The following is a 25,080-nucleotide window of genomic DNA, read 5'->3' on the forward strand; positions in this document are numbered from 1 at the left end:
CTAATTATTTATGCAACTGTCACTCGGGCAGTTGGTCGGAATGCCCTGAGTTCCGAGCCAGTTGGGCATCAAGCAGACTACTGGTCATTCACAGTGGTCACCTGACTTTTTCCCCCTGGAACATCAGATTTTAAGCATTTCTGAGGGAGAGGGCGCCAAAGTGGTAGTCCCCCAAGGCCACTGTCCCCTTCCAGTGCCCTGATGACTGAGGTCCAGTGCACTTCTCTGTAACATAGTTTTTACGAGGATGTCACAAATTCCAAGGTAACTGGCTTGGACAAGGTACTTGGAGATCTGTACTGGTCCTCTGGACTCTACTTATGCATTTCTCCCTCCCCCAGCCCTCCCGTATTTTACTTAGTGTGTTTCTACTCTAGCAAATTATCCATTTGTCTGAGTATATGCTGAATCCAGTCCCTGGAGAATTACAAAACCCGCAGATGCTCTTAGAACCTTTCAACACAGGCCAACACACACACACACACACACACACACACACACACACACACACACACACACACGAGGGCACAATAGATACAATCCCTTAAGAAGTCTGGACATAAGACATTAGACAGAAGCCGTATCATCTATTGAAATCACATTCAAAAAATCAAGTTAACTATCCCTAAAATCTAAAATGCATGGCAAGTATGTTCTTGCACCATATCCACACAGTTACAGGACAGACTTGGCTATGGCAGCGAGAGAATGAACAGAAGATAAACACAGACAGGTGCACACAGATATGGGGGAACTGGATGGTCTGGGCTGTAGGCAGGAGAAACCACAGCACCCCAGAGGCTTAGTACACTTACAATATCCAGCAGAACAGGGAGGAGGGGTTACGGCACACAGCTGTCGAGGAGGCAAGGCTATTACATACAGACCAACAAGGAAACAGGCTTTATGGTTGATAACTGAACAAAGAGGCAGGTATAGCTTAATCTTGATAGGCACAGTCTCGGGGGTGGGGGGCATTCTTCAGGCCGTAAATATCCAGCGTGGAGAAAGCCATCGGTGGGCAGATTCTACACCCACTGTCAACACACTTGCACTTGGTCCCACAAGGACAGCTTTGCTATGCCTCTGAATCTCACTCACCCCAGGCGAAAGGCATTAACGTCTTCCTCCATGGGTCTGAGGCTCCGAGGTCTTTTAACACGGCCAGCTCATATCAAGACATACATTCACTCAGGACTGCACTCACTCACTAGGGACCTTCTCCACTCCCTACATTCATAAAATAGAAAATAAAAGATATAAGCCATAACAGAATCTCTAATGCAAAATATCAGCCTGAATTTTCATTCCTGACGGAGGAGCTTTCGGTAGGGTCTTGAGGTTGTTAGAACAAATCACCGTGTGACTTAGACAAGCAGAAAACTGTTCACTTCGTTCTGGAGGACAGAAATTCCCGTGTCAAGGTGTCAGATGGGACTCATTGGTTGGAAGGCAGGGCCATTTTCTGTGGCCATCCTACCCCGAATGTGCCCAGTCTCCTCTGAAAGCTGTGGACACTTGTCTTTGCCTCCTCTGTTACAGCCTCGGGGAACCTGCCCCAAGGCTGCTCCCAGGGCTTGCAAGGATGGTTGGCGAGGCTCGGACTTTTCAGCTGAGGGTTTTTAAGGGAGGAAAAAAACCCACACATTCTCTCTTGTACCGCCTCACCGCTTCTCTCTCTCTCTCTCTCTCTCTCTCTCTCCCTCTCTCTCTCTCTCTCTCTCTCTCTCTCTCTCTCTCATGCTGTTCTCTCAGTGTTCCTCTATATTCTGTCCTACGACATCTTTCTACAGTGTATCTATCCCAACAAACTCTTTCAGGCAATGAGAGTCACTAAAAGGTCACATGGCAAAGGTAAAGATGTGTCTAAAAGCAGAGACATCCTGGCAGCTCTCATGCAATATATCTAAGTAGCCTGTCATGAGCAAGCAAGGGGCTGTGTCTAAGCTTCTGACTACCCAAGGACACCTGCAGCCCTCACTTGGGACTACAGAGTCAGTTTTTTTTTCCTGTAGCCTTGACTAGTCAGAATTTATTTTCACAAAATGAGATCAGGAGTGGGTGCCAGCTAGCAATAACTGGGCTATAGCCAGACGGCAGTGGCGCATGCCTTTAATCCCAACACTTGGGAGGCAGAGCCAGGCGGATCCCTGTGAGTTTGAAGCCAGTCTGGTCTACACAGCAAGATCCAGGACAGGCACCAAAACTACACAGAGAAACCCTGTCTTGAAAATAATAATAATAATAATAATAATAATAATAATAATAATAATAATAATAATGTAGTACAACCTAGCCAGACAGTACAGGTGTGTGTCCCTTGTGAATTAAAAATTGGAAACATTTATCTAAACACCCATTAGCAAGGCACCTGGTCTAATCTAAAGCTCCTTTGAAGCTTTGTTTCAGCTAATGATGTACAGAAACCCGTGACTTCATATCTTAGCATAAAGATTAAAGGAATTTGAGCCAGCCTGGCTCCTGGACACAAATGTTTTCCTAAATCATAAATCTGAGCTGTGATCTACATACAGCAGGTCCTAAGTGTCTCATAGTCCTCGTGGAACCATAGGTCTCAGTTATGAAACATATCCCAGTATTATTTTTATTCATCAAAACTCTGTCAATTAGACAATACAGCCTAAGGAGAAGTCATCTTCCTGAAAATCCACAGAATTAAATGCCCAGTAGTGTGGGGACCATCCCACCCACATTTCCCCAGGGTACTCTTGAGCAGGAGCAGCTGAAAAATTAAATAGAAAGATACAGAGAGAGACAGACAGAAAACACAGGATAGCCGAAGGGACAGCCTGGACCCTAATCCATCAGGCCCTGACTGTCTCTGCCAAAGGGCTTTTAAAGGAATGCCAAGGGGAGGAGCAAAAATAAAATAAAATAAAATAAATAAAAAAACACTCTCCCCAGGCACAGCCCAGTGCAGACCAGTCCAGACACCTGGTGACCATGCACATGGTCAAGCCATCCCCTAATGCAGCCCTGCTGTGTAAAGCAAGCTCAGATCTCACTAGGAAACCTCTGTGGACCCCAACACAGTAGATCAAGATGCAATCATGAGATAGACACACTACAATACAGGCAGTGGGGGACTCCCCACACCATATACATTGTAGCAGCAAGCATGCAGGGACACAACAACAGACACAAAATACATTCTGGAGTCTGTATTCTCGCAAGCCTTGCTTAAGCGAGACACGCCCATCAGAGAGCTCTTCTGCTGGTGGGCGGACAGCTGAACCTCAATCGCCACCCGCTGTTCTCTGACACAGCGAACGGCAGTCCCTTGGCTTTCAGGTGCATCACTCTACTCCCAGCCTGTCACCCCACGTCCCTGTTGCCTCTGCGTCTCTATGTCTACACTTTCCTACCGTCATCACAGTGATGGTCATTCAAATAGCACCCACACCGATGCAGGACAAGCTCGTCTTAATTAATGTGACCCGATTTCCAGATAAAGACACAGTGATGAATACTGAACAATAGGCATGTGCACTGGAGGACGCAGTTCAGTCTATGACTTCCCCGTGTAGTAGATCTGAGCTGGCAGGAGAAAGCCAATGCTTATAGAGCAGTTGACTGACAGCAACGGGTCTGAGCCGTAGTTAGCAGAGATGCATAACAAGCATGGAGTGTGAGTCATAGTAAAGATACATACATAAGCTATCAAGCTCAAGGGCATGGGCCTAAAGAGAATCTAGGGAGGGATGACAGCAGTGACCTGTGACACAGGGAGAGCCCAAAGCTCTCAGATCTTAATTAAAACTTGAACCAGACATTAACAAGCCAAAAACTTCATGAAACTCACATCATATCGAACTGGCGGAGGTCAAGAGAGGCAGAGAACTGACATTATCATGTGTAGAGGGCCACAGACAAAGTCAGCTATGGACAGAAGGGACAAAGATGTGTGGACAGTCGTGAGGGGCAACAGAACTCCTGAGGCATTGTTGGAAACATCTAGGAAGAAGCAGCTCTGCCGGTTCTGAAAACATGTGGCCCAGCAACTCACATGTGCAGGAGAAATAAAAGTCAGATATTCACGTGGATGTGAGAGTTCACAATGTCACGGTCCTCAGTAGCCAAGACGTGGAAAGAAGTCATTTGCCATCCGCTGATACATGGGAAAACAGAATGTGTGACATGCCCATGATGCAACCACAAAGAAGGTGCAGTGTTGATGCATGCCACGATATAGATGACCCCTCAGTGCCTCTTGCTGACATAAGACACTAAAAACGATAGATGCCACAGCACGGCGTAGATCTGTTTGCATGAGATGTCCAGAACCATAGGCGCATTCACAGAGATGCATGCATGCCAGGTGGATGGAGAGAAAACTGACTGATTCTGAGAACAGGATTTCATACTGGGATGATGAAAAACACCCTGAAATTAGGGAGCAGAGCGACCGTAAAACTGAACATGCTATAAACACTCTTAAAAAAGTAAGATTGTGATTAAGAGCTATTCCCGATTAGGAAAAGAATCTGACTTTGAAAATACGACTTCAAGTATGTACACTATGGTCCACCCTATTTCTTACCTTCCGATCCATCTCAGCACTGAGTCCCTCAGGCCTCGTGGAGCAGGCGGACGAGATGAGAGAGGCGGCTGAACGCTGCTCTTTGCTCAGAGCCCATTTTCCTGCTGCTGGATGGCTGTGGGGTCAGGCAGGACATTTTCTTTCTCGGGATCTTCCCTAGTCACATCGCTGGTGTGAATCAGTAAGAGCCCACCAATTACACTCCAGGTCCCACCCCCGAGAGTCACTGAAGAACTTGGCAACGTGGGGACAGAGCTGGGGGGGACAGCGGTGGCTCTCAACTGACTCGTGGATTCACCCACCTGTCACAGAGCTCCCTCCATTTTTGTATCTTTTTTTTTGTTTGTTTTTGTTTTTTTGTTTTTTGGTTTTTCGAGACAGGGTTTCTCTGTGTAGCTTTGCGCCTTTCCTGGAACTCGCTTTGTAGACCAGGCTGGCCTCGAACTCACAGAGATCCTCCCGCCTCTGCCTCCCGAGTGCTGGGATTAAAGCGTGCGCCACCACCGCCTGGCTGTATCTATTTTTCATTTGCAAATGATTCCACTCTTTTTAATTCCTTCATGTACCCAGGACACCAAGTGTAAGCAACTGAGTCTCTGTGCCAACTGGTGGCCTCCATCCACCCGAGAGCCCTGTGTCTCCACCTGGGAGGCTCCAGAGCAAGAACAATGTACTGATATTTCCTGTTTTCCTCTCTGTCTCCCTGAAGGTCCTGATGGAGATGGTTCCTTGTGAGGAGGAGGACCTGCCTCTTATGAAGGTAAAGTTGTCCTTGTCTGAGATAGGAATGTTGTTCACTTGGTTTCTGTCTGTCAATCAACTTCAAGCCTGAAACTACATACCATGTACGGGACTTGGCAGAATTGCCTTTGCGGAGGACGGTAAAGTGCAGGTGTATTGCCAACTGATGCCCAGTTGTTCTCACCATCTCTTACCAACTTAGCACGGCGAGCGTTTTGCTCAGCATTCCTTTGCCCGCTTCGGAGAGAATTTTGTATGTGCTACCCAAGATGGACTCGAGAGTGCTTCCATACAGTGCCCTTCTGTTCCCTTAAACTCTCTCTGCACTTCACTTGGGGGTCATGACCTTCACCTCCATTTCCAGCCAACCCTAGTGTCACTGAAGTGCTGTGCAAATGTGCTGGCTGAATCCGGCCCTCTTAGTGCCTTTATTCCTGTAAGGCTGGCAGAGTCCACAGACTACGACAACCATACACATTCCCAACTAATTCACACACTGAGAAAAGAGTTGATGTTAAGAAAGGTTGAACTTCTTTGCATGGTTGTGCCGAACAGTATCCATCTGGCGGCTCCCAGCTTCCTTTTGGATAGAATGAACGGGGGTTTTGTGAATGGAATCTGGGGTCCATTGAAGGATACGGACAATCGCTGTCCCCAGGAGCAGCCATGTCATTTGGTGTGGATTTGTGGGCATGGGGGCGGGGAGGCCTCTGGGAGAGAGTCCTTGTGAGTGTGTGCAGATCTGTGTGTATCCTCATGAAACAGATTCACACCGGGAGATGGTACCGAAATGAACGGCCCCGACTAACTTAGCGTGGATCCTGGCACTGATACTCAGAGGTACACTCAGCCATGGTGATGCCTTGAACACCAAGGGCTGGATCCTAAGCCTTTGTCTAGTAGGAGGATAGCCTGTGGGTTTTCCCAGGCTCTGCCCATCATCACAATGTGGTCATATTAGACACATTAACCAGAAGGTGCATGTAGAAGCAGACACAGCTCACGTGGTTTGGTTCAGGATAGAGATTCTGAGAGGTTGGAGGAATCTGACAGATTAACATCTTCCAGCACTCTGGTCCTTCTGACCCCACATGCATAGCCGATGCACATCAGAGCCCTGTTGTTGTATCTACTAACATGATGCAGATGCTCAGTTTCATTAGGGGACACAACCAAGGGCCATTGACAAACAGCTCAAAGCCAACTTGTTCCTTGTAGTCTGGGGCACAGCATCTTTGGTCCACTTCCCCGGTTCAGCCAGATGAGGAGTGCTGGCACTCACCACATGCCGAACTCTGTGATGAACTGTCACGCTGTGAAGCTAGCTGACCCGGGCAGCCACGACTTTGGACAGAAAAGGCAAACGGGAAGCAAAAATATTACGTGACTAGTCACAGTGATTTGTTAATGGTAGCACGTCTGTATTTTCAAATCATTTTTAGTTAGATATTGTCATTTCTAAATGATTAGCCAGTAAATGTAACGGAACATCTGCTTAGACTCAGATTCAGACTCTGAACTAAGGATGACTCTAATCAAGGACAAATCGTCTAGACAGACAGTACATACAGCAGCGCATGTGGATGCTGTGGGAAGCAGAAGGGGGGGGCTGAGCTCAGCCTCGGGGTGCAGAGGCAGGGTGGGCTGGTCCGTGACCTGCAGCAAGCCCTCCAGGCTCACCCGGCTAAGTTGCCCTGAGCTTGTTTTTTCCTGCTCCTCTCTCCCATCTCTCCTCACTCCGTCTTCGGGTTCCCTGAGCATCACTGTCAGTGTGCTGACATTCCCTCCGGGTCCTCCCGGCTGTCCCCGGGGTCTTGCTGGACTCCCATGCAAACCCGGAAAAGGCTCACAGTGTTTGATGAGGATGTGCTTCACAATTACTGTCCTTGGAGAAGTTGAAGCTTCATTTAACCGAGAACATCATCCCTCTGTATCTGTTTATGACATCTGACTGGCTAGAGTTCTTCACTTAACAGTTTCCTTATTCACAAGTTGTTTTGAACAAGCCTCAAAGTTCCTTTTCCATGACCCATCTTTAGCATGAACTCTGGGCTGAAAGTTCCTCCTGAATAGGGCCTGGCTATGGCCAGAGATGACACCACATTCTGGTGGGAATCTGAGACAAGAGAATGGCAAGGAAAGTTGGCCCTGAGATAGAGGTTCACAGGTCCAAGCATCCTGAGTACAGACCCGGCCCCCCTCTCCACCATTCATCTGCTTCCTACCATCCAGTCCTGACGTTGACACGACTGTTATAGTATCTTCTGTTCCAGAAACACATGATGCTTACCCGGGATGAGGTATCGCTCTTTCTGGAAATTGCACCCCTCAGCCCGTGGTGCCCAGATGGAGACAGCTGTCCATCCGGGCTCTGACTAGGCTCAGGAGATAAGAACGGCTCCTGGATTGAGCAGTTTGTCTTCATTCTATCCCTGACATCTCTGTTGCTTCTGCACACTGTGCCCCTCCAAAGAGTGTAGCTAGGCCTTGGCATTAGCATCACTGATTAGTGTCCCTAACACCTCACCAAAAAGCTAGCCTTGCGCATGTACCGAGGGAGGACCTGAGAGTGTGGGAGCCGATCAGGGCAAGCGAACTCTGCAATAGAACGCCAGGAAAGGGCCGGTCAGTTTTTCTCACTGTTGGACTCTCTTGGTCTTTGCAACCCAATACCATAGCTACGACAAAACGCGCTATCTATCTTACATTGATTTAAATGAGATTAACTATTCAGAAGCTCAGCCCACTCCCCACATGTCATGATTGTAGGGAAAAGGGGCTGGCTAAAGAAACCCACCCTGACCCTGGAGTCCAGAACCAGGGAAATAAACACACCCTGGATCTGGGACCTGAGCCAGAGAAAGAAACACTCTATCCCCAAACCCAGAACCAAGGAAACCTGCCCTGACTCTGAAACCAGTACCAGAGAAACACACTTTGTCCCTAGAATCAGAGCCAGTGAAAAAAATGTGCCCTGGCCTTAGAAGTAGAGTCAAAAAGCTAAGAAAGGCCAGTGAAAGAAACACAGTTTGGCTCTGAAATCAGGGCCATCTCTGCCCCTAACCCACAAAACTAACCAATCCCTGGACAGAAAAATCTTCTCCCTGGAGAAACTCTGCCCCCGAGAGATCCTATATAAACTGCCCTGCCTGTTCAGCTGTGAGCTGTTCTTTTGCACCCTGGTAGAGGCAGCTACTCTCCTGGACTCCTCCTTCCCAAATAAATCTCTTTCTCAAAGGAGTTTTGGGTGTGAAGATCTTCATTTGCCAGCACAGAGAAGAAGAACCTTGCTAAGACGTCCCTTAGTGGACAGAACACACACACACACACACACACACACACACACACACACACACACACACACACACTTGCAGAGATGTTCCCTCATTGGGGCTGAGCAAGGAAGAGCTGAACAGAAGCAGCTTGCAGAGGCGTCCCTTAGGGGACTGAGCGCGGTGGAGCAGAAAAAGCACCTTTTCAACTGAGCTGGAGGAGACTGCTACATTTCTGCAGGGATTTCCTCTTTAGCAGGGTGAAGCAAAAGAGGCAACCTCTAGGGCCGGAGAAGCAGAACTCTGCAGGGAAGCCCCCTTAAGTGGGGGCTGAGCAAAGATCAGCTCTAGCGGCTCTCCAAGAGAGGAGCAGGATCGCTATATCCTGCAGGGAGATCATCCTCCATCCCAGCAGGTATAGCCTGACTCCAGGAACAGTCAGGACACCTTTCCCCCAGAGTTGCAACACACTCGCCTGCAATGCTCCCTGTGCTCAGGTTGCTTATGATGCAGAGCTGTTCATCTTCTTTCTCATGGGTGGCTGCCCTGACACTGGCCCAACTCTGTTCATCAAACCCACATAGGACAAAGTCTGCACCTCACAGTTGGAACTCTAGCTTGGTAGATGTAGAAGTGAGAGGCGTCCTGGGCCACTGAATGAGCAAACTGAGAGGTGAATGTTTCAGCTCCCCTCTGCCACCGGAAGGCTTGCAATGATCCCCCCCCCCGCCCCACCCCCCACCCCCACCCCCGGTTTTGTTGAAGGCTTCTGAGTCTTCAGAGCCTAGGAAACACCTGAGAGTCCAGGGACGGGTGAAGCAGAGTGACCTTCTGCAAATCCACTGCATTGGTCCGTTTTCTATGATATGACAAAATGCCTACTGTAGGTAGGAAATTTAGACTACAGCCTGGGAGCTCAAAAGCATATTGTGAGTGTGTGCTTGGACTTCACAATTCCTGGGTCGTTAAAACACAGGGGTGGGAATTCGGCTGACAGTTGACCCTAGAGATGGACTTGTCATGTGTGCCAGGTGGAGGGTAAGAAGACCCCCCCACACACACCCCCCCAGCACTTGTAGGCTCACAGCATTTTCAGTTCTGCGCTCTCCATTTCAGTTCTCTCTCTCTGTCCATTCCTAGTTTAAAGGGCAATGTCACGGGGGTGGGGGGGGAGGGACAGACGGGGACGGATGGATGGACAGACAGATGGACTCTAGACTGTCGCTCTGAGAGTCCTGTGGCCTATGTTTCTGCTCCTTTTGGAGTAGAGGGGTAGGAACGCATCCTTGATTATTATCACTTCTTGTTGTGGTTCTTTACCCTGGGACTAACAACAGCACCTGAAGTTAACTTCCACCGAGAGGCCCGTGTCCAGCTGCCCTCCCAGACACCCGATGCAGACAGGCCAGGGGCCGGAGAGGACATGAGGGAGCAGGCTGCGTCTGCTGGCTTGCACCCCCACTGGCCTGCCTCAGCTCTAGGAGTTGAGCGAGCTCAGCAAGGAGCTTCTAGGTGGCAGGTCCAGGTCATTTCGGTCGGCTTCACCCAGCCCCACCCCTCCAGATAACACCACTCTGTTTCCTGTCTGTCCTCAGACTGCCAGTCACCTTGACGGCTGGCGCTTCCGTGGCCCTGTGCAAACACTGCCAGGCCCCTTCTCTTTAGGTCACCACATTTATATCTCCCTCCTTTGGGTATAATTACAAAGTAGGAGATTTGCGCAAGTTTGATTTCACCTCTCGATTTGTTTTCACTTTTTTTTCTAGTCACCTACCTACACGATTGTTGTGAAGGTCCAATGTCTTCACAGTCCCTCATGTCATCCTAAACTCAGAAAACTCTCTCGATATGTAGGCTGGTTGTAAATCTCTCCCACAAGACAGGATGGAACCCTAGTCCCATGGCAGGTCTCAAGGGTTTTTTGGGGGGATGGGCAGCAGGTAATAACTGAGTACATAGGGGTGGGCGGGAAGCAGCCCCGACCTTTACAGCGATGTCTCCACACTGGAGGAACCATGACAGCAGAAAGTTGACAAGGACAAGGAAATGGCAGAAACCATGACAAGACAAAGCGTCGAGGAAGGACAAAGCCAGGGAGGGGGTGGGCATGCTGGGGTCACAGGGACCTTGGAAGGCACAGGCAGGGCCTGGTTAGGACAGCAGTGGGATCTGGGCTGCCAAAGAGCCCGGGATTCCGGCCACCGTCCCCAGTGCACAGTGAGGTGACTGCGGCTGGGGGGAGGGGGGGGGGACGACAAAGACATGAGGAAACCCTGGGCTCAGGGACACCAGGAGCAGCGAGCGCTCCCTGGACTTGAACCCTGTCCTCCTTTCCCCAAGGCCACTCCGTCATGGTCCCTGTCCTGGTATGTTCAGAAGTATGTTTCGTGGATTCTGAGGATTAAGAAAGAGGGAACAGAATCTGGTATGTAAATTATCCTCTGGGCTTTCAATTTTTAAAATTTTGATTCGTCTATATCATTGTTGGGTTTTATTATGCCATTTTCATAGAAGTATCCCATTCAGCCTCCTATCTCCCCCATGCTAGCTCATCCCCCCTTTTCCCCCGATATGGTCCTCCGTTACTATCACAGCACACACACACACACACACACACACACACACAAAATTGGTGAATTATTCCTACTAGTAACTGTATCAAAGATGCACAGTTCAAAAATTCCAGATAACATCAATCAATGTGCACTGCAGATTTAAGGAAACACTTTTTTTTTTTTTCTAAGACAGGGTCTCTATGCAGACCTGATCAGCCCGGAACTTCTATGTGTCCCAGGACAGCCCAAACTCAATGGCAGTGTCTTAGTCCCTTTCTACTGCTGTGACAGGACACCACGGCCAAGGCAACTTATAAAAGAAAGCATTTGATTTGGGGCTCACGGTTCCAGAGGGTCAGAGTCCATGACCGTGGTGGTAGGGGGCATGGCAGCAGGCAGGGAGGCGTGGTAGCTGAGAGCTCACACTTGCTCTACCAGCGCAGACAGACAGACAGCTAACTGAAAATGACATCTGCTTTCGATACCCCAAACCCACCCCCCAGTGGCACACTCCTCCAACAGGGCCACCGCTCCTAACCCTTCCCAACAGCTGACCAACCGGGGACCAAGAATTCAAATATACGAGCCTACGGACGCCACTCTCTTTAATCCACCACAGGCAGTCTTCCTGCCTCAGCCACACGCGTGAGCTACCAGATGCGTAAGCCTAAACATCTTGGGTTTTGGTTACTGACGAACTGTTAAGTGAACTCTCCAGGGTTCTTTCCTTTTGGGGACCAGAAGTCAGTCTCCGGTGTTGTTAACAGCAATATAATCAGCAAAGTTCTTTTCCTCAAACATCTTTTTAATTCACTGTCTTAATATCGGTGTCTTCACTCTCTCTTCATTCCCCTTCTCAACATTTAGTGACTTTCTTATAGGTGCTGGTCTCACTCGAGTCCTTGAGTCAGTGTTGGTTAAGGCCCTAGACATAAGTGACATGCGGTTGTCACCTGCAAAGTGCATGGCCAAGAACCAGGCAATAAAGTTTTGTTTTGTTTTATTTCCTAATCTCTCTCTCTCTCTCCTAATCTCTCTCTCTCTCTCTCTCTCTCTCTCTCTCTCTCTCTCTCTCTCTCACGCACGTGTGCACGTGTGCACGCGGACACACACAAACTCGTATTTTCAATAAGTTTATGATTTTGGGTGGGGCACACTCATAGCTGTCTCCCACCTCATGTGGCCAGTGGCCCACAGGTTATACATATCTACCAGGCTCCTCAGCCTCTTCTTAGTGGTAAGAATATTCGGGAGTAGCCAGGTGGTAGTGGCGCACACCTTTGATCCCAGCATTCAAAGGGAGTTCCAGGACAGCCAGAACTGTTTACACAGAGAAACCCTGTCTTGAAAAACAACAACAACAAAAGAGAGAGATTTTGGGAAGTAGAATGAGGATGATACTTAGCTTAAGCGTTCATAGCAAAGTCTAGAAAACTCTGGTTTGAGATATTAGCCCCTCAGGACACTCGTACATGTATTCTGTCTCATGTCTCCTTCAGGAGTGCCTTGATGCAGCTGGGGCAGACGATGATCCCTGTTCCATTGCTTTCAAGACTGGATGGGAGAGTTGAGTATTTGCCTGTCTTTAGAAACAGTTCTGCCTTCCCCGCTGGTTTGTTGGGGAGGAAACCCATAGAAGGGGGTTCCCATAAGTTACACAACTGTAATCGTGGAAAAGCAACCACGTTTACCTGAATACACCAGCTGTCTGCGCACATTCGGGAACAACGGTTGATATTTCAACTGAGGAGTTGAACCTTTTTCTATTCTCAGCATGTTCTTTTTGTTTGTTTGGTAGGTTAGTTGGTTTTGTTGTTGTTGTTATTGTTGTTGTTTTGTGTTTCAAGACAGGGTTTCTCTGTATAACAGCTCTGGCTATCCTGGAACTTGATTTGTAGATCAGGCTGGCCCTGTAACTCACGGAGAGCTGCCTGGCTCTGCCTCCTGAGTGCTGGGATTAAAGGCGTGCGCCACCACCGCCCGGCAACTTGTTAGGATAGTTTCCATCCCTCTTTCATCATATTTCCATGATCAAGGGAAAAAAAATAGCAGCAGACATTCTTTACTCATTTGTTTTAATAAACCCAGAACAGGAGTGGAGACTGCCTGCTGGCTGGCTAGCACCAAGTTCAAGCCACGACACAAAAAGGAAAAACATTAAGTATATAATACCGTGTGGGTCTGGATCCAGTTTTTGAAACAAAACACGTCATCTAACATGACACACAGACATGTGAAACACCTCCACATAGCCCTTCAACAGCATCCCATATAAAAGGCAGGCGCTCTGAACATTCTATAATGAATGGTCACCGTGGCAACCTGCGTACGCACGTCTGGCCTTCCCTTCCAACTGTCTCAGCGAACTGAACGGTTCACGCCTGAGGGCAGGGCTGACAGGTTTTAGGTTGGTACCTAGGATTCTCTGAGATGGGAAACCTGAAATGCTGCTGCCGAGGTATGCCCACTCACCTCAGAGGAGCCCGGTGTGGTGACGAATGACGTATTTCCCCGGGGTGTCACCGTCCACTTCCAATTTCCTACCGACTTTAAAGTTCGCTTTTCATGTGTCTTGATACGTATTTGTAGTTCTTCTCTCAGACTGGTTAACTTAAATGTTTTACTAGTAGTATTAGTACATTTCCTGCTTCCAGCTGTTACAGTCAAGAGAAACTCTTCTCGATATCCAAATTCAGGGCTGGGGAGACGGCTCAGTGGGTAAAGAGCTTGTAGCAAGCCTGACAACTTGAGTTCGGATCCCCAGAACCCATGTAAACGCTGAGCAAAGTCGTGCCAGTGTGTGTGATCCCACCGTGCCCGCCCCTACTGGGAGTGTAAGGGCCAGCAAGCTCGTAGTACGCAGCAGTGAACAAGAGAGACCCAGGCTCGAGTATGAAGGCAAGGTATGACACTGGAAATTGGCCTCTGACTTCTGCACACATACCATGACATACAGGTGCACACACCTGAGAGAGAGAGAGAGAGAGAGAGAGAGAGAGAGAGAGAGAGAGAGAGAGGTGCTCAGAGCCAACATCAGATTATAGCACTCAAATTACAGAGTTGTTAGAAGGAAACTAAGTGCGACTTCTGTGGAGACTGGCTTCCAGCTGTCTGGGAGCTGCTGAGACACTGGTGACATGGTACAGTGCCCTAAGTTCAATGAGGTACTTACTTAATGATGGAGGCAGAGAGGGCTTGGCTGGCATTCAGAAAGTGTCCTGTGTGGGGGTCACAGGCTGTGGCTAAGACACAACACCTCCACTCTGCTCCTGTGAGTTGGCTGTGAGTAGGAGGTGTGGCCACTGCTCATTCTCTTCCAAGCCTTCGTCCAGATGCTCAAACCAGATGACATGGGCACATAGTGACTTCCTCCACGGAGTCCCTGCCACTTTAGGCCCAAGAGGACTGCAGGATACCACATAGACAAGACAAAAAACAAACAAAAACAAAACTTCCCCACACAGAACCAAGAAAGGCTATTGGAAGCTGCAAGAGAAAAAGGCCAAATAATCTATAAAGGCAGGTAACAGTAGAGCAACAGGTGATTGGACAATAGACACTCTGAAGCCAGAGTGCCTGGAGAAATGGATTCATGCTCTTAAAGACCACAACTGTCAACTGGGACTATTATACCCAACAAAACTATCCGTTAAAATTGAACAAAAAAATAAAAAATAAAAACTCTCTCTGATTAAAAAAAAAAAAACAGAATATAAGAATTTATGATCGCTAAGCCAGCTCTACAGAGGACACCAGAAGGACTAGAGAAAAGGATACACACACCCAAGAAGCCGTACGGGACAAACGGCACTGGGACAGTGAATCAAGAGGTCCGAGGAAAGACCACAAACTCAACAAAATGACAGAAACCAAGACCCAACTTACAGTGACAACGCTGAATGTCAGTCGTCTTAATGTCCCACCCAACTGGTGCTTTTTGTTAAGGACAGTCACAGACTGAACAGTAAAACCCCAGAACTTGGGCTGGGGAAATGGCTCAGCAGTTAGGAACATCTTCTGTCCTAGGGTTCGGTCATCAGCAACACATCAGGCAGCTCACAACCACCTCTAACCCCAGCTCCATGAAATCCAACACCCTCTTCTGTATACACACACACACACACACACACACACACACACACACACACACACACATTTATTTTATCAACATATTCCTAAAGTCCACCTGTAACATGGCCTTCTCAGTGTCTGCCAACCACAGGTCTACTCTTACCTCATGGGAGATCCACTGTCTTTTTTGTTTGGTCGGTTGGTTGGTTGGTTTTATTTTGTTTTTGCTTTTTGGAGACAGGGTTTCTCTGTGTAGCTCTGGCTGTCCTGGAAATCACTCTATAGACAAGGCTGGCTTTGAACTCATGGAGATCCTCCTGTTTCTGCCTCCTGAGTTCTGAGAATAAAGGCATGTGCCACCACTGCCCAGTGATTCATTTCTTAACAGCCCACATGTGAGATGGAACAGATTTTGCTCTGTATCTGGCTTACTTCACTCAATGTGATGTCCTCCAGTTCTGTCCCATGTTGCCCCAAATTACACAATTTACCTTCACCACAAACAGTAATGTGTAAGTCGTGTTGAAAATGCTATCATTGGATGATAAACATATTTCAAAACAGACCTGGCTCAAAATATGCAGTTATTATATGCCAGTCAAGACAGTGTTTCACTGTAAATAACTACTAAAATTTAGCCAGTGTAAGATGTCAACGGCTGTCTTCAACCTCTTCTGTCTCCTAGGATGTTGCATCCCAGATGAAGATGTTCCTCAGAGGAAGAGACATTTTGTCCACGGAACAAGGATCCGCTTGTGGCCACCCAGCAGGGTGGAGCCCACATATCCCAATGACGGTCTGTGAAAATTCAGTCCTTGAATCAATAATGACCCTATATAGTCAGTGTTGTGCATTTCAGAGAAAACTGTAACTGTGTTAGGTCTCACATTTCTCTATTCGATAAATGTAAATTCAGTCAATCACTAGTAACCTCAGAAACAAACACCTATTTACAACAGTATGTACCCTGGGGTTGGTCTCCAACCTCCGGATAGCCTCCTGCCTCAGCTTCTCAAGTGCTGAGGTTACTTGTGTGCCTCACCACAGCTGGGTTTTAACGTGGATTTTTCAGCGACGTCATTTGATGACTGACAGCCAGTGTTCAGTTCAACTGGGCCATTGTTTTTTGTTCTTGCTGGGTCAGTCAGTGCTGTTTAAGGGTTAGCGGAGTCTTCCTCTCCGGCAGCGCATTCATCTGCGTCACGCTGCAGGCCTTTCTAGTACCTTCCATTTCCTTCTGGGTTCACTCCCTTTTCTTCTTTGACCCACGAAGGAGCGTGTCCCAGCAGCAACTGAAACTGCATGTCAATGGGCCCCTTCCGCCCCCTCTGCCCCCTCCAGCTCTGTGTCCACACCACAAAAGTTCTTGAGTCTCTTGTCAGTAAGGCCAGTGGACTGACAGTAGCCTGCTTCCTACCAGTTTCCAACAGGGTCATCATGGAGGTAGTCCCCTGTGACTTCTCAGAAGAGGAGGAGGAACCGTCTATCTGGAAGGTAAGACGTGTCCTCCTTTGTCTGAGGTAGACACATTGTTTTACGGATTTCTTTCTTTGGGGATCACGTGTAGACATTAAACTCTTATTAAAAAAAAAACAAACTCCTTTCTGGAGAAATGCCAAGCGCAAGTCTATGGCCCACTGATGCCCAATTCAAGACGATCTTCCTAAGTATCAGTATCAGCTACCAACTGGAGCCAGCTCTTGTGTTTTCCTCAAGTGCGGTCTAGCTTCATTTTAGGGACATTGTGTAGATCACTGTTCCCCATGCGGTTTTCTAATGTCACCATAGTGAACGAGAGACCTGAGCAAACAGGACTGGGCACGATCATCTGATCCTTCTGTCCTTTTCCTTTCTGTGACTACAGGTGGAATCCCCAGACAAGGAAAACAGTAAGTGTTCCGAACTCATATGCTGAGGTCACTTTAAGGACTAAAGAGGGATAGATTTTTTTCCTTGCCTGTTTTTGTTGAGAAAGCCATCCTGATTATAGATCCAAGTTAGAAAGGAGAAATGGGCTGTAGTGAACAGAGTTGGTGATGCGAAGAGAAGTTAGGACCGTCTGTAACTGCTGGAAGTGGCTGTATTATTTTGGTAGTGTGTATTTGTGTGCATGAGGGTTAGATGGTGGCTGTGGGTGAGTCCAGGTGGAATAAACCCCCACACTCCAAAACAAACAGGACAAGAACAAAGTGCCCACTTCACATAAGTTTTTATTCCTTCAGCCCAAGCATGGCTTAGGGTCAAGATCAGTTTCACACATGCAGAGAGACCCCAGAGCTGACTGGTCCAGGCTCATGGCTCTGTATGGTCAGAGGCCAAAGAGGAGCTAGGCGTGTGTCCCAAGGTGGATGCTCTGAGCTTCAGATGCACAGTCTAGTCCAAGTCATGGGCTCTATAGTCACCATGCTGGGGTGTTTAAGCCCAGGCAAACACCTGGTGGGATTTCACCCTGTGGAGCTCCCAACACTGCCCATCACTGGAAAGCAGCCACAGTGTTCACACAATCCAAGCTGCAATGCTGCATTCAAAAGCACACACGGAGGCCCGCAGTGGTTGAGCACGCCTTTAATCCCAGCACAAAATCCAGGCATCCGTACAAAAGGAAGACAAGGAAAATTGCCATACCTTTGAGGTGGTTATTTGGAAATGACAGCTTTTCATGGTTTCCATAGTTATAAATTATCTCAAAAAGAATTCCATTCTCCTAACAGAGGTTTTTGTATTTTTTGGTGTTTTTTTTTTTTTTTTTTTTTTTTTGAGATAAGGCATCACTTTGCAGTCCCGGTTGGCCTGGAACTATGTTGCCAGGCTGGCCTTGAACACACAGATTTACCTGCCTCTGCCTCCTGGGGGATAGTATTAAAGGCGTGCACCACCATACCTGGCAAAGGTCACACTTTCATCTAGTTAAGCGAATCCTTTAGGGAGAGGATACCCACAGAAGCAAACGGAGATCTGGGGAAGAAAAGGTCTCGGAAGTTCCCAAGAAGATGATAGCAGTGGAGGTCAACTACTACAGGGCAGAGGAGGCAGGGGACTGGGGCCCTGGGGCCCAGCATACGCTTCGTGTTCATCCCATTTAGGTAGTGTTACATGCTAGGATGCCTAGAGAGCTGGATTTCCTGCCTCCCGCTCCCTCCTCCTCCTCCTCCTGCCCTTGGCCTTCTGTCTTTGCCCAATCCCTATCCACTGATGCTCTTGCATGATCCGTGAGCAGGACACTGACAGTGCCTCCCTCTCCTCCTAGTAATCCTGGAGACGCTGAGGGATCACTACCATCATCACAGAAGATCAGAGGAACCCATGGAATACCCTAGTAGGTTGATTGCATCTGTGTAGAATACAGAAGTAGCGTTCTAGCAGGGGGTGTTTCCAACGGTATCACAATACGATTGTGAGAACACAGACATGTGGCACAGCACAGACACAGACATGTTAAGGGGATTTTACAGGAGTGGCAAATGTCACAAAATGTCACAAACATTCCATAGCATCTCTTTCCTGATACATCTCTTTCCTCACTAGAAGACCATTTTGCATTAGCCAACAATAACACAGCAGCGGACATCATTCATGAACACCTCGGTTTCTTTTTTTTTCCTTTTAGTTTTGTTGTTATGTGCATTGGTGTTTTGCCTGCATGTATGTCTATTCACCATGTGCATGCAGTGCCCACAGAGGCCCTCAGAGGGTCTTGGATCCCCTGGAACTTGCATTACAGACAGTTACGACCTGCAATGTTACCATCACGTGGGGGCTGGGAATTGAACCCGGGTCCTCTGGAAGAGCAGCCAGTGCTCTCAACCACGGAGCCATCTCTCCGGCACCAGCTGGTGTTTCTCGACAGGAGTAGATTTGCTCCACGCCCTTGGATTCCCTTGAATTGAACACTCTTTCACATCTCCATGTCTGTGTCCCCGTGTGAACAGAACCCGACTCTCAGGACACAGCACAGGCTCATCTCTATACCAATCCCTCTCTCTGTTATTTCTGGGTCAGTGCAAGGGGAACTGCAAAGAGGTGGGTGCAGCACAATCACTCACCCGCTTAGGGACAATCTAGACGGAAGACGGGTGGGAGTGTCCTGCTGGTTCAGTGTGGACAGCCAACTTGATTTAGCTTCCTAGGATGACTACTGAGGACCAGATGAGAAGTATGACCAACCTCTGCACTCCACGAGGGCAATGGTGCTCCTTTTAGGTGGTGTAGGGTTGGGCAGTGGGGGCATAGTGTGTCTATGTGTGAATCCCTGCGTTACAGCCCAAAGGTCCCTCTGTGTGACTTCATTTGGTTGTTTAGCAAGTTTCATTCCAAAACACAATGTGATCCCCATGGGAGCGTGACTGTATATTACAAAAACGGGCGGGACAGACTCAGGAAGAAGCTTCCACCCACGAGCAGCCTCCCACCGATAGACATTCGAAAGGTGCTCAGGAAACCTAAGAGGTTATCCTAAATTGCATATGCATGCAGTTCTTTGGATGTCGCACAGACCTCAAGGAGCAGCAACCACAAAAATAGAACCCATTCACTCAAAGATGTTCACTTGGTTCTCAATGGTCAAGGTGCACTTCACAACTGTGGTCAAAGGATAAATACCCTTATCACTCATTAATGAAGCTTTTACGTCATTGGCCTCCAAATAAGATCATAGCATTTGATTGGCCAAGATTTTTCACATTGATCTCATTCACAATCCTCTACTGTCACTTAGAAACCATTTTTCCTACCACATCATAAGCATGGAGAACTGGGCACGGCCCTTCGTTAGGCGTGAGACCCCCTGGTACAGCCACAGGTCACTCCACATTGTGGTAGGAATCTGAGACAGGAGGATAGACTTCAGGGTGGCTCCCGAGACACAGGTTCCCAGGCCTAAACTCCCTGTGGTCAGGACAGAGATAGCGTCTGTGGCTCACTTGCCATAGGAAGTCCCCTTTCCAACTGGTCCTGGCACCCTGAAACTGGATGGAGCCTCCAAGGGCACAGCCTGTACCGCTGAAAGGTATTGGTCTCTCGGGGAGGGGAGGGCATGAAGGCATGACTCCAGTAGAGGACAAGCTTAGTATATTGATGGGGCATGACCCCACGCTCCAGGCTATTCCATTAGCTCTCATGTATGGCCCTCGGAACATAACGTTGAAGGCCTCTGTTACATCTTTACATTGCCACCTCCAATGTTCTTCACATCGACAGGCATTCTGGTCAGGACTCTGACAGCAGGACCAGAATTTCTCCTTCTCGATCAGCTCAGCCCTAGACAACAATCACACTCCCCATGAGCATCTCCTGAGCTGGCTGGGATGTTGCTCACGTGTAGAAAGCAGGAAGCTCCCTCCTCAGCTTGTTCGGCCTACTACGCCCTACACGGGTCCAAATGTCTGCTGGCTATGGCCAGCTCAGGGGTGAGGGTGGCTCCTGAAGTGAACACCTTGCCCCTTCTGTTCCCAATGCTCTCATTGCTTCTGAACAGGGTGGCCCTGGGCCTTGCTGGAGTCCAGCTGGGCCTCCAAGTTAAACTCATTGATTCAGTATCCAGAGGACTTGACAGAATGCCTAGTCCTTTTGTACGTGCCCAGTGAGCCTTGTGATGGGTGATGAGATGGGGCAGCAAATTCCTCTACAAGAGAGCATGAAGGGAAGGAAGGGAGGTTTGGATCTCCTCATGTTTGCCCTCTCTTTCCCATCCAACACCATAGCCACCAAAACAATGCATTATCCGAATTACGTCGGTTCAAACACATAAACATCGAGAATCCCAGCCCTGTAGCTACAGTTCATGTCTCTGGTGGACATATGTTTACAACGCAGGAGAATAATACCATCATCTCATGGGCACTTGGCCTATGTTCCCTGATCTCAGCTACTTCAACACATACACACGCACACGCACACTGCATTGGGTGAGGAGAATTGAAATCTGATCCTTCACCTTCTCTCTCCTACTTGAAGGCTTAAAAGACCTTGCAGGCTCATACTGACGGCCTCAGAGTGCACAGAAGCCAGGAAATATCTGAGAACCCAGAAGACAGGGCCCTAATCTGCTACTAGTCAGTGACTACCACAGACGTTTGACCTTGACACTGCACAGAGGGAAGTTTAGCTCCCAATTCTAGATGTCAGTAACGTGGCAACAGCACCTCCCGGCTTTTGTGAGCATCATCTTGGCTCGTCCCACCACTTGTACATATGAAAGAAAGGGGCGGTCAAAGGTGAAGTACAGGGGAGTCAGAGGTCTGCTCGGCTCCTTTTAACAGCACACCACTCTGACGGGAACTAAGCAGGGTCTGAGCACACCACGGGAACGCCACATTGGGGTGGTGGCCCAGTGACCTATTTGTGACACTCCTCAATTTGCTGTGTGTGAGTGTGGGTGGGTGCCGGGGAGACGTGCTGTAGCACAAGTGTGGAGGGCAGGGGGGGCAACTTGTGGGAATCAGTCTTCTTGCACCGGGCGGATTCCTGGGATCAAACTCAGGTCATCAGGCTTGGCGGCAAGCACCTTCCCCCTGCCAAGCCAGCTTGCTGGCTTCCAACAGTCTGATTACATCCCCCTCACCGAGGCGGCTTCCGCAAGATTTAACCTCCCGTCGACACTGCCGCACTCACCACTGGGGTGCACACCACACCTCCAAACCACACCCCCACCATCACGACAAGAGACCCAGAAGGAACCGGGTAAGACCGTCCACTGACGGTCTCGCTGGTGTTTGTGTTTCTAAAGGTTGGAACGTCCACAGGCAGTGGGACTGGAGCAGCGACGAGGAAGACTTGGAAGGTACACGGCCTCTTGGGGTAGAACCGTACGGGAAAGGGTTCCTGGGAGGGCTGGGGATGTGGGTGCTGCGCTGGGGGCTATGAGAGGGAAGTATGAACGGGCAGGGAACAGAACCAGGTAGCAGAGACGCCTACCGTCTTTCCTTGTTTCTCGATGCAAGAATGCGTGCTCACTGCGGATGCAAGAATCCGTGCTCACTGCCGCGAGCGGAGCGAGTGTCGTGTTCGCTTTTCTAATTGACGCTAACCCTCTCCACAAGCCCCGCCTCCCGGGGCTCTGGGCCAGAGGCCTCCACAGTGGACTGTGATTGTGGGCCGTCTGCTGGAGGCCGTGCATACGATATCTGGTCTGGGGTTCATGTTGACCCACAGCTTAAGGAATCTAGAGACACAGGTCTCACTCTCAGGCATGACATGGGTGGTGGGTGAGAGGTCCGTCCTCCTTCGTTGCTCTATCAGGCCTCAGGATGTCAGCCATTCTCTGCCCTGACTCTCACTGTGCGCCTTTTTGTATGGACACTCCTGGGAGGGATGAGTTACCGAACAGGCCGCTGGGAGGCCGGTGCATGCTCCTAGGTCCTGGAGAAGACTGATGAGTGCATCATCACTCACGTCTCACCTCCACTCTGACTCCGTTTCCCATACTGTGGGACTGGGAGCAAACCCGGAAGATATTTCCAAGAGGGACCCCTATGTCCCGGGGCCCCTTGGGCCTCTCTGAAGCAAGGCAGTCGTAACAGAGTGTGCGTGGGAAGGGGCAGCATGCCCAGGCACTCAGCCTGCCACGGGCTCGGAACAGAGGCTACGCCCAGCAGGTTCGCGGGGCTTTTATCCGATCCACCTTGGCTGCTCTACACAGAGAGTATCTGCATCTCCTGATTCTGTCCCTTGTGCTCAGACCCGCTAGTTACCATCTCAGCACAGTGTAAAGACTGCCCGGCCCCTTCCCTTTAGGTTACCACTCATCTGTTTTCTGTAAGAGAAGGAACAAGGGGGATCTGGCCCGCTTGTTCAGCCTGTCAACTTGTGTTTACCGTCCCTTGTTGGGCAATGGAATTGTTGTGACATCCCAATGTCCACCAAGTCCCTCGGGTCACCGCAGGCCCAGGACATTCATCAACACGTGCGTTGGGTTGTCATTCTGCCGCAGGAGACAGACACATCTCCTGGCCCTTGACGGGCGCACTTGTGTATAAAGGCCATGGTTAGCTGAGTGGTTAGGGAGGGGACAATAGAATCTAGCGCTCTCCTCCAATCTCCCCACACTGGAGAACTCCATGGGAGCAAGGTTACGGAGGAGAGAGGAAACTGGCGGCAATGGTTGAGATGGGCAGTGTGAGGCAGCACCCGGGGGTGGGGGTGGCCGCTGCCAGGCACAAGAAGTCACGGAGACTGTGCCAGCCTTTAGGAAGAACAGAACACCGGCACTGCCCCTTGGCATTATGGTAGGGTCTGGGTTGGAAAAAGATCACCAGAGTCTGTCCTGAGTGGCCAGGTAAGGAGACGAAGACCCCAGGACAGGAGCAGAGGGATGAGGGACTGAAGTCTGAGGTAGTGCAGCAGAGGCCCGGATCCTCACCCTAGACTTGAACTCCATCCTCCTCTCTCCAAGGTCACTCCATATCTGTCACTGCCCTGGTACACGCGGAAGCATGCTTCTCTGACGCCAAGGATGAGAAGGCAGAACCAGCCATTGGTATGTAGCGCCTCTTATTTGTGTCTCTGATTTTCTTACCAACTCTTCCCCACACACACACACCCCGAAACAGGGTTTCTCTGTGTAGCTTGCGCCTTTCCTGGAACTCACTCTGTAGCCCAGGCTGGCCTCGAACTCACAGAGATCCGCCTGGCTCTCCCTCCCGAGTGCTGGGATTAAAGGCGTGCGCCACCGCCGACCGGCTCTTACCAACTCTTCTCTCTGTAGCTCTTCCCCATCCCCCCCTTTCCCACATTTTCCGACTTTCCTGTGGTGGGTCCCCGTCTGGTGTCTATATTCGTAGTCCTTGAACTTCAGAATACGTTCAATTTCCTGGCCCTTTACCCTCTTTCCGAGCCCAGGCTCAGTTTCCTTTTCTCTGTTTGGTGATGTTCTAGGTAGAACCCAAAGCCTCACCCGCATTCTGCCATTGATCCCCAGTTCTAGTCCCCATGGTCTCTGAAAGTCACAGGATAGACAAGGTGGCGTTACATGACCATCAGGCACAGAAAGAGAAACACTGCTGTCCTTGTTCACCCTGAGGGTCTCAGGATGCACCCGAGAAAGCGAAAGGGTCATGGAGAGGGAAGGCAGGCCATGGTGCCACTCTCTTATCAGAACTAATGATCTCCAGTGGACCCTGTATGTGGGATTCCGCCTGCTCATCCCACCATCCAAGGGACATCCTATCCTCAGGCTCAGGTTTACTGTGTTTCAGGATCCCGTGACGACGTCTGCAAGGAGATGGAACTGTGATCACGAAGACAGAGGCTGCTGCTCTCTCACCCTCTCCCCTCTGTGGAGTGGATCACTCTAATCGTTTAGACTTAGCGTTTTTTGTACATATGTTTGCTCCTTTTCACTGTTGCAAATGCTCTGTTTTTAACGTTGGCTATTTAACACTGTAAATACGTTTCTTCTGTACTGCTGTATATTGTATATTAAATGAAAGTTGATTCCTGCCAGTCTGTAGTAAAACCTTTCCTGTAGTGTAAGCATTGCTAGAACAAATCCCTAAAGAGAAGCTGATCTCCAACTTAGTAATCCACCATCACTCTCTTGAATAAAGTGGGTTTTTTTTTTCTTTTCCAAAAATCAGAAGAGAAAAAAAAAGCCATTAATAGAATGATGTAAAGCATGAAAAGGCATCATTAATCAGAATGAGAGAAACTCAGAAATGGGTGGACAGAAGCAAACAGTGAGGGAGCACTTCGGGGATGGCTCTGGGAGGAGCTCCCTGCTGAGTGCTCCTTCCAGGAAACGAAGGTGAGAGAGGGTAAGACTCCGCACACCTTAGGGGAGAGGGGTGGGGCTTATTTTGGCTCATGGTTCCAGAGGGGGAGAGTCCATCATAGAAGGGAGGCCCGACAAAGAGCAGGAGGCCCCGTGGCAAGTGACAGATGAAGG

At 49.2% G+C, this 25,080-nt stretch overlaps 1 protein-coding gene across 4 annotated transcripts; it reads left to right on the top strand.

Annotated features, from left to right (window-relative positions):
• The first annotated feature begins 61 nt into the window (after positions 1 to 61).
• LOC143270336 (uncharacterized) lies at positions 62 to 24,752 on the top strand. 4 transcript variants are annotated; one of them, XM_076559974.1, is made up of 10 exons: positions 62 to 282; positions 5,271 to 5,321; positions 10,915 to 10,999; positions 15,886 to 15,996; positions 16,621 to 16,694; positions 17,065 to 17,089; positions 18,448 to 18,516; positions 21,925 to 21,978; positions 23,590 to 23,673; positions 24,392 to 24,752. In XM_076559974.1, exons 2-10 carry the CDS (start codon positions 5,277 to 5,279, stop codon positions 24,427 to 24,429), a joined length of 585 nt encoding a protein of 194 aa, XP_076416089.1. In that variant the 5' UTR covers positions 62 to 282; positions 5,271 to 5,276; the 3' UTR covers positions 24,430 to 24,752. The 4 variants fall into 4 exon arrangements, with proteins under 4 accessions (XP_076416089.1, XP_076416087.1, XP_076416088.1 ...); XM_076559972.1 differs by having other exon boundaries at positions 63 to 264; XM_076559973.1 differs by lacking the exon at positions 62 to 282 and adding an exon at positions 2,902 to 4,184.
• Positions 24,753 to 25,080: the final 328 nt, after the last annotated feature.

The sequence above is a fragment of the Peromyscus maniculatus genome, chromosome 23 (genome assembly GCF_049852395.1).
Source record: "Peromyscus maniculatus bairdii isolate BWxNUB_F1_BW_parent chromosome 23, HU_Pman_BW_mat_3.1, whole genome shotgun sequence".
Lineage (NCBI taxonomy): Eukaryota > Metazoa > Chordata > Mammalia > Rodentia > Cricetidae > Peromyscus > Peromyscus maniculatus.

What these genes read in the sequence shown, in the direction of transcription:
- LOC143270336 (XM_076559974.1), top strand. Translation starts at nt 5,277, where the DNA reads ATGGAGATGGTTCCTTGTGAGGAGGAGGACCTGCCTCTTATGAAG. An exon ending in AGGAACCGTCTATCTGGAAG is followed by an intron (nt 16,695 to 17,064) that starts GTAAGACGTGTC and finishes CTGTGACTACAG; the next exon opens with GTGGAATCCCCAGACAAGGA. An exon ending in ATCCCCAGACAAGGAAAACA is followed by an intron (nt 17,090 to 18,447) that starts GTAAGTGTTCCG and finishes CTCTCCTCCTAG; the next exon opens with TAATCCTGGAGACGCTGAGG.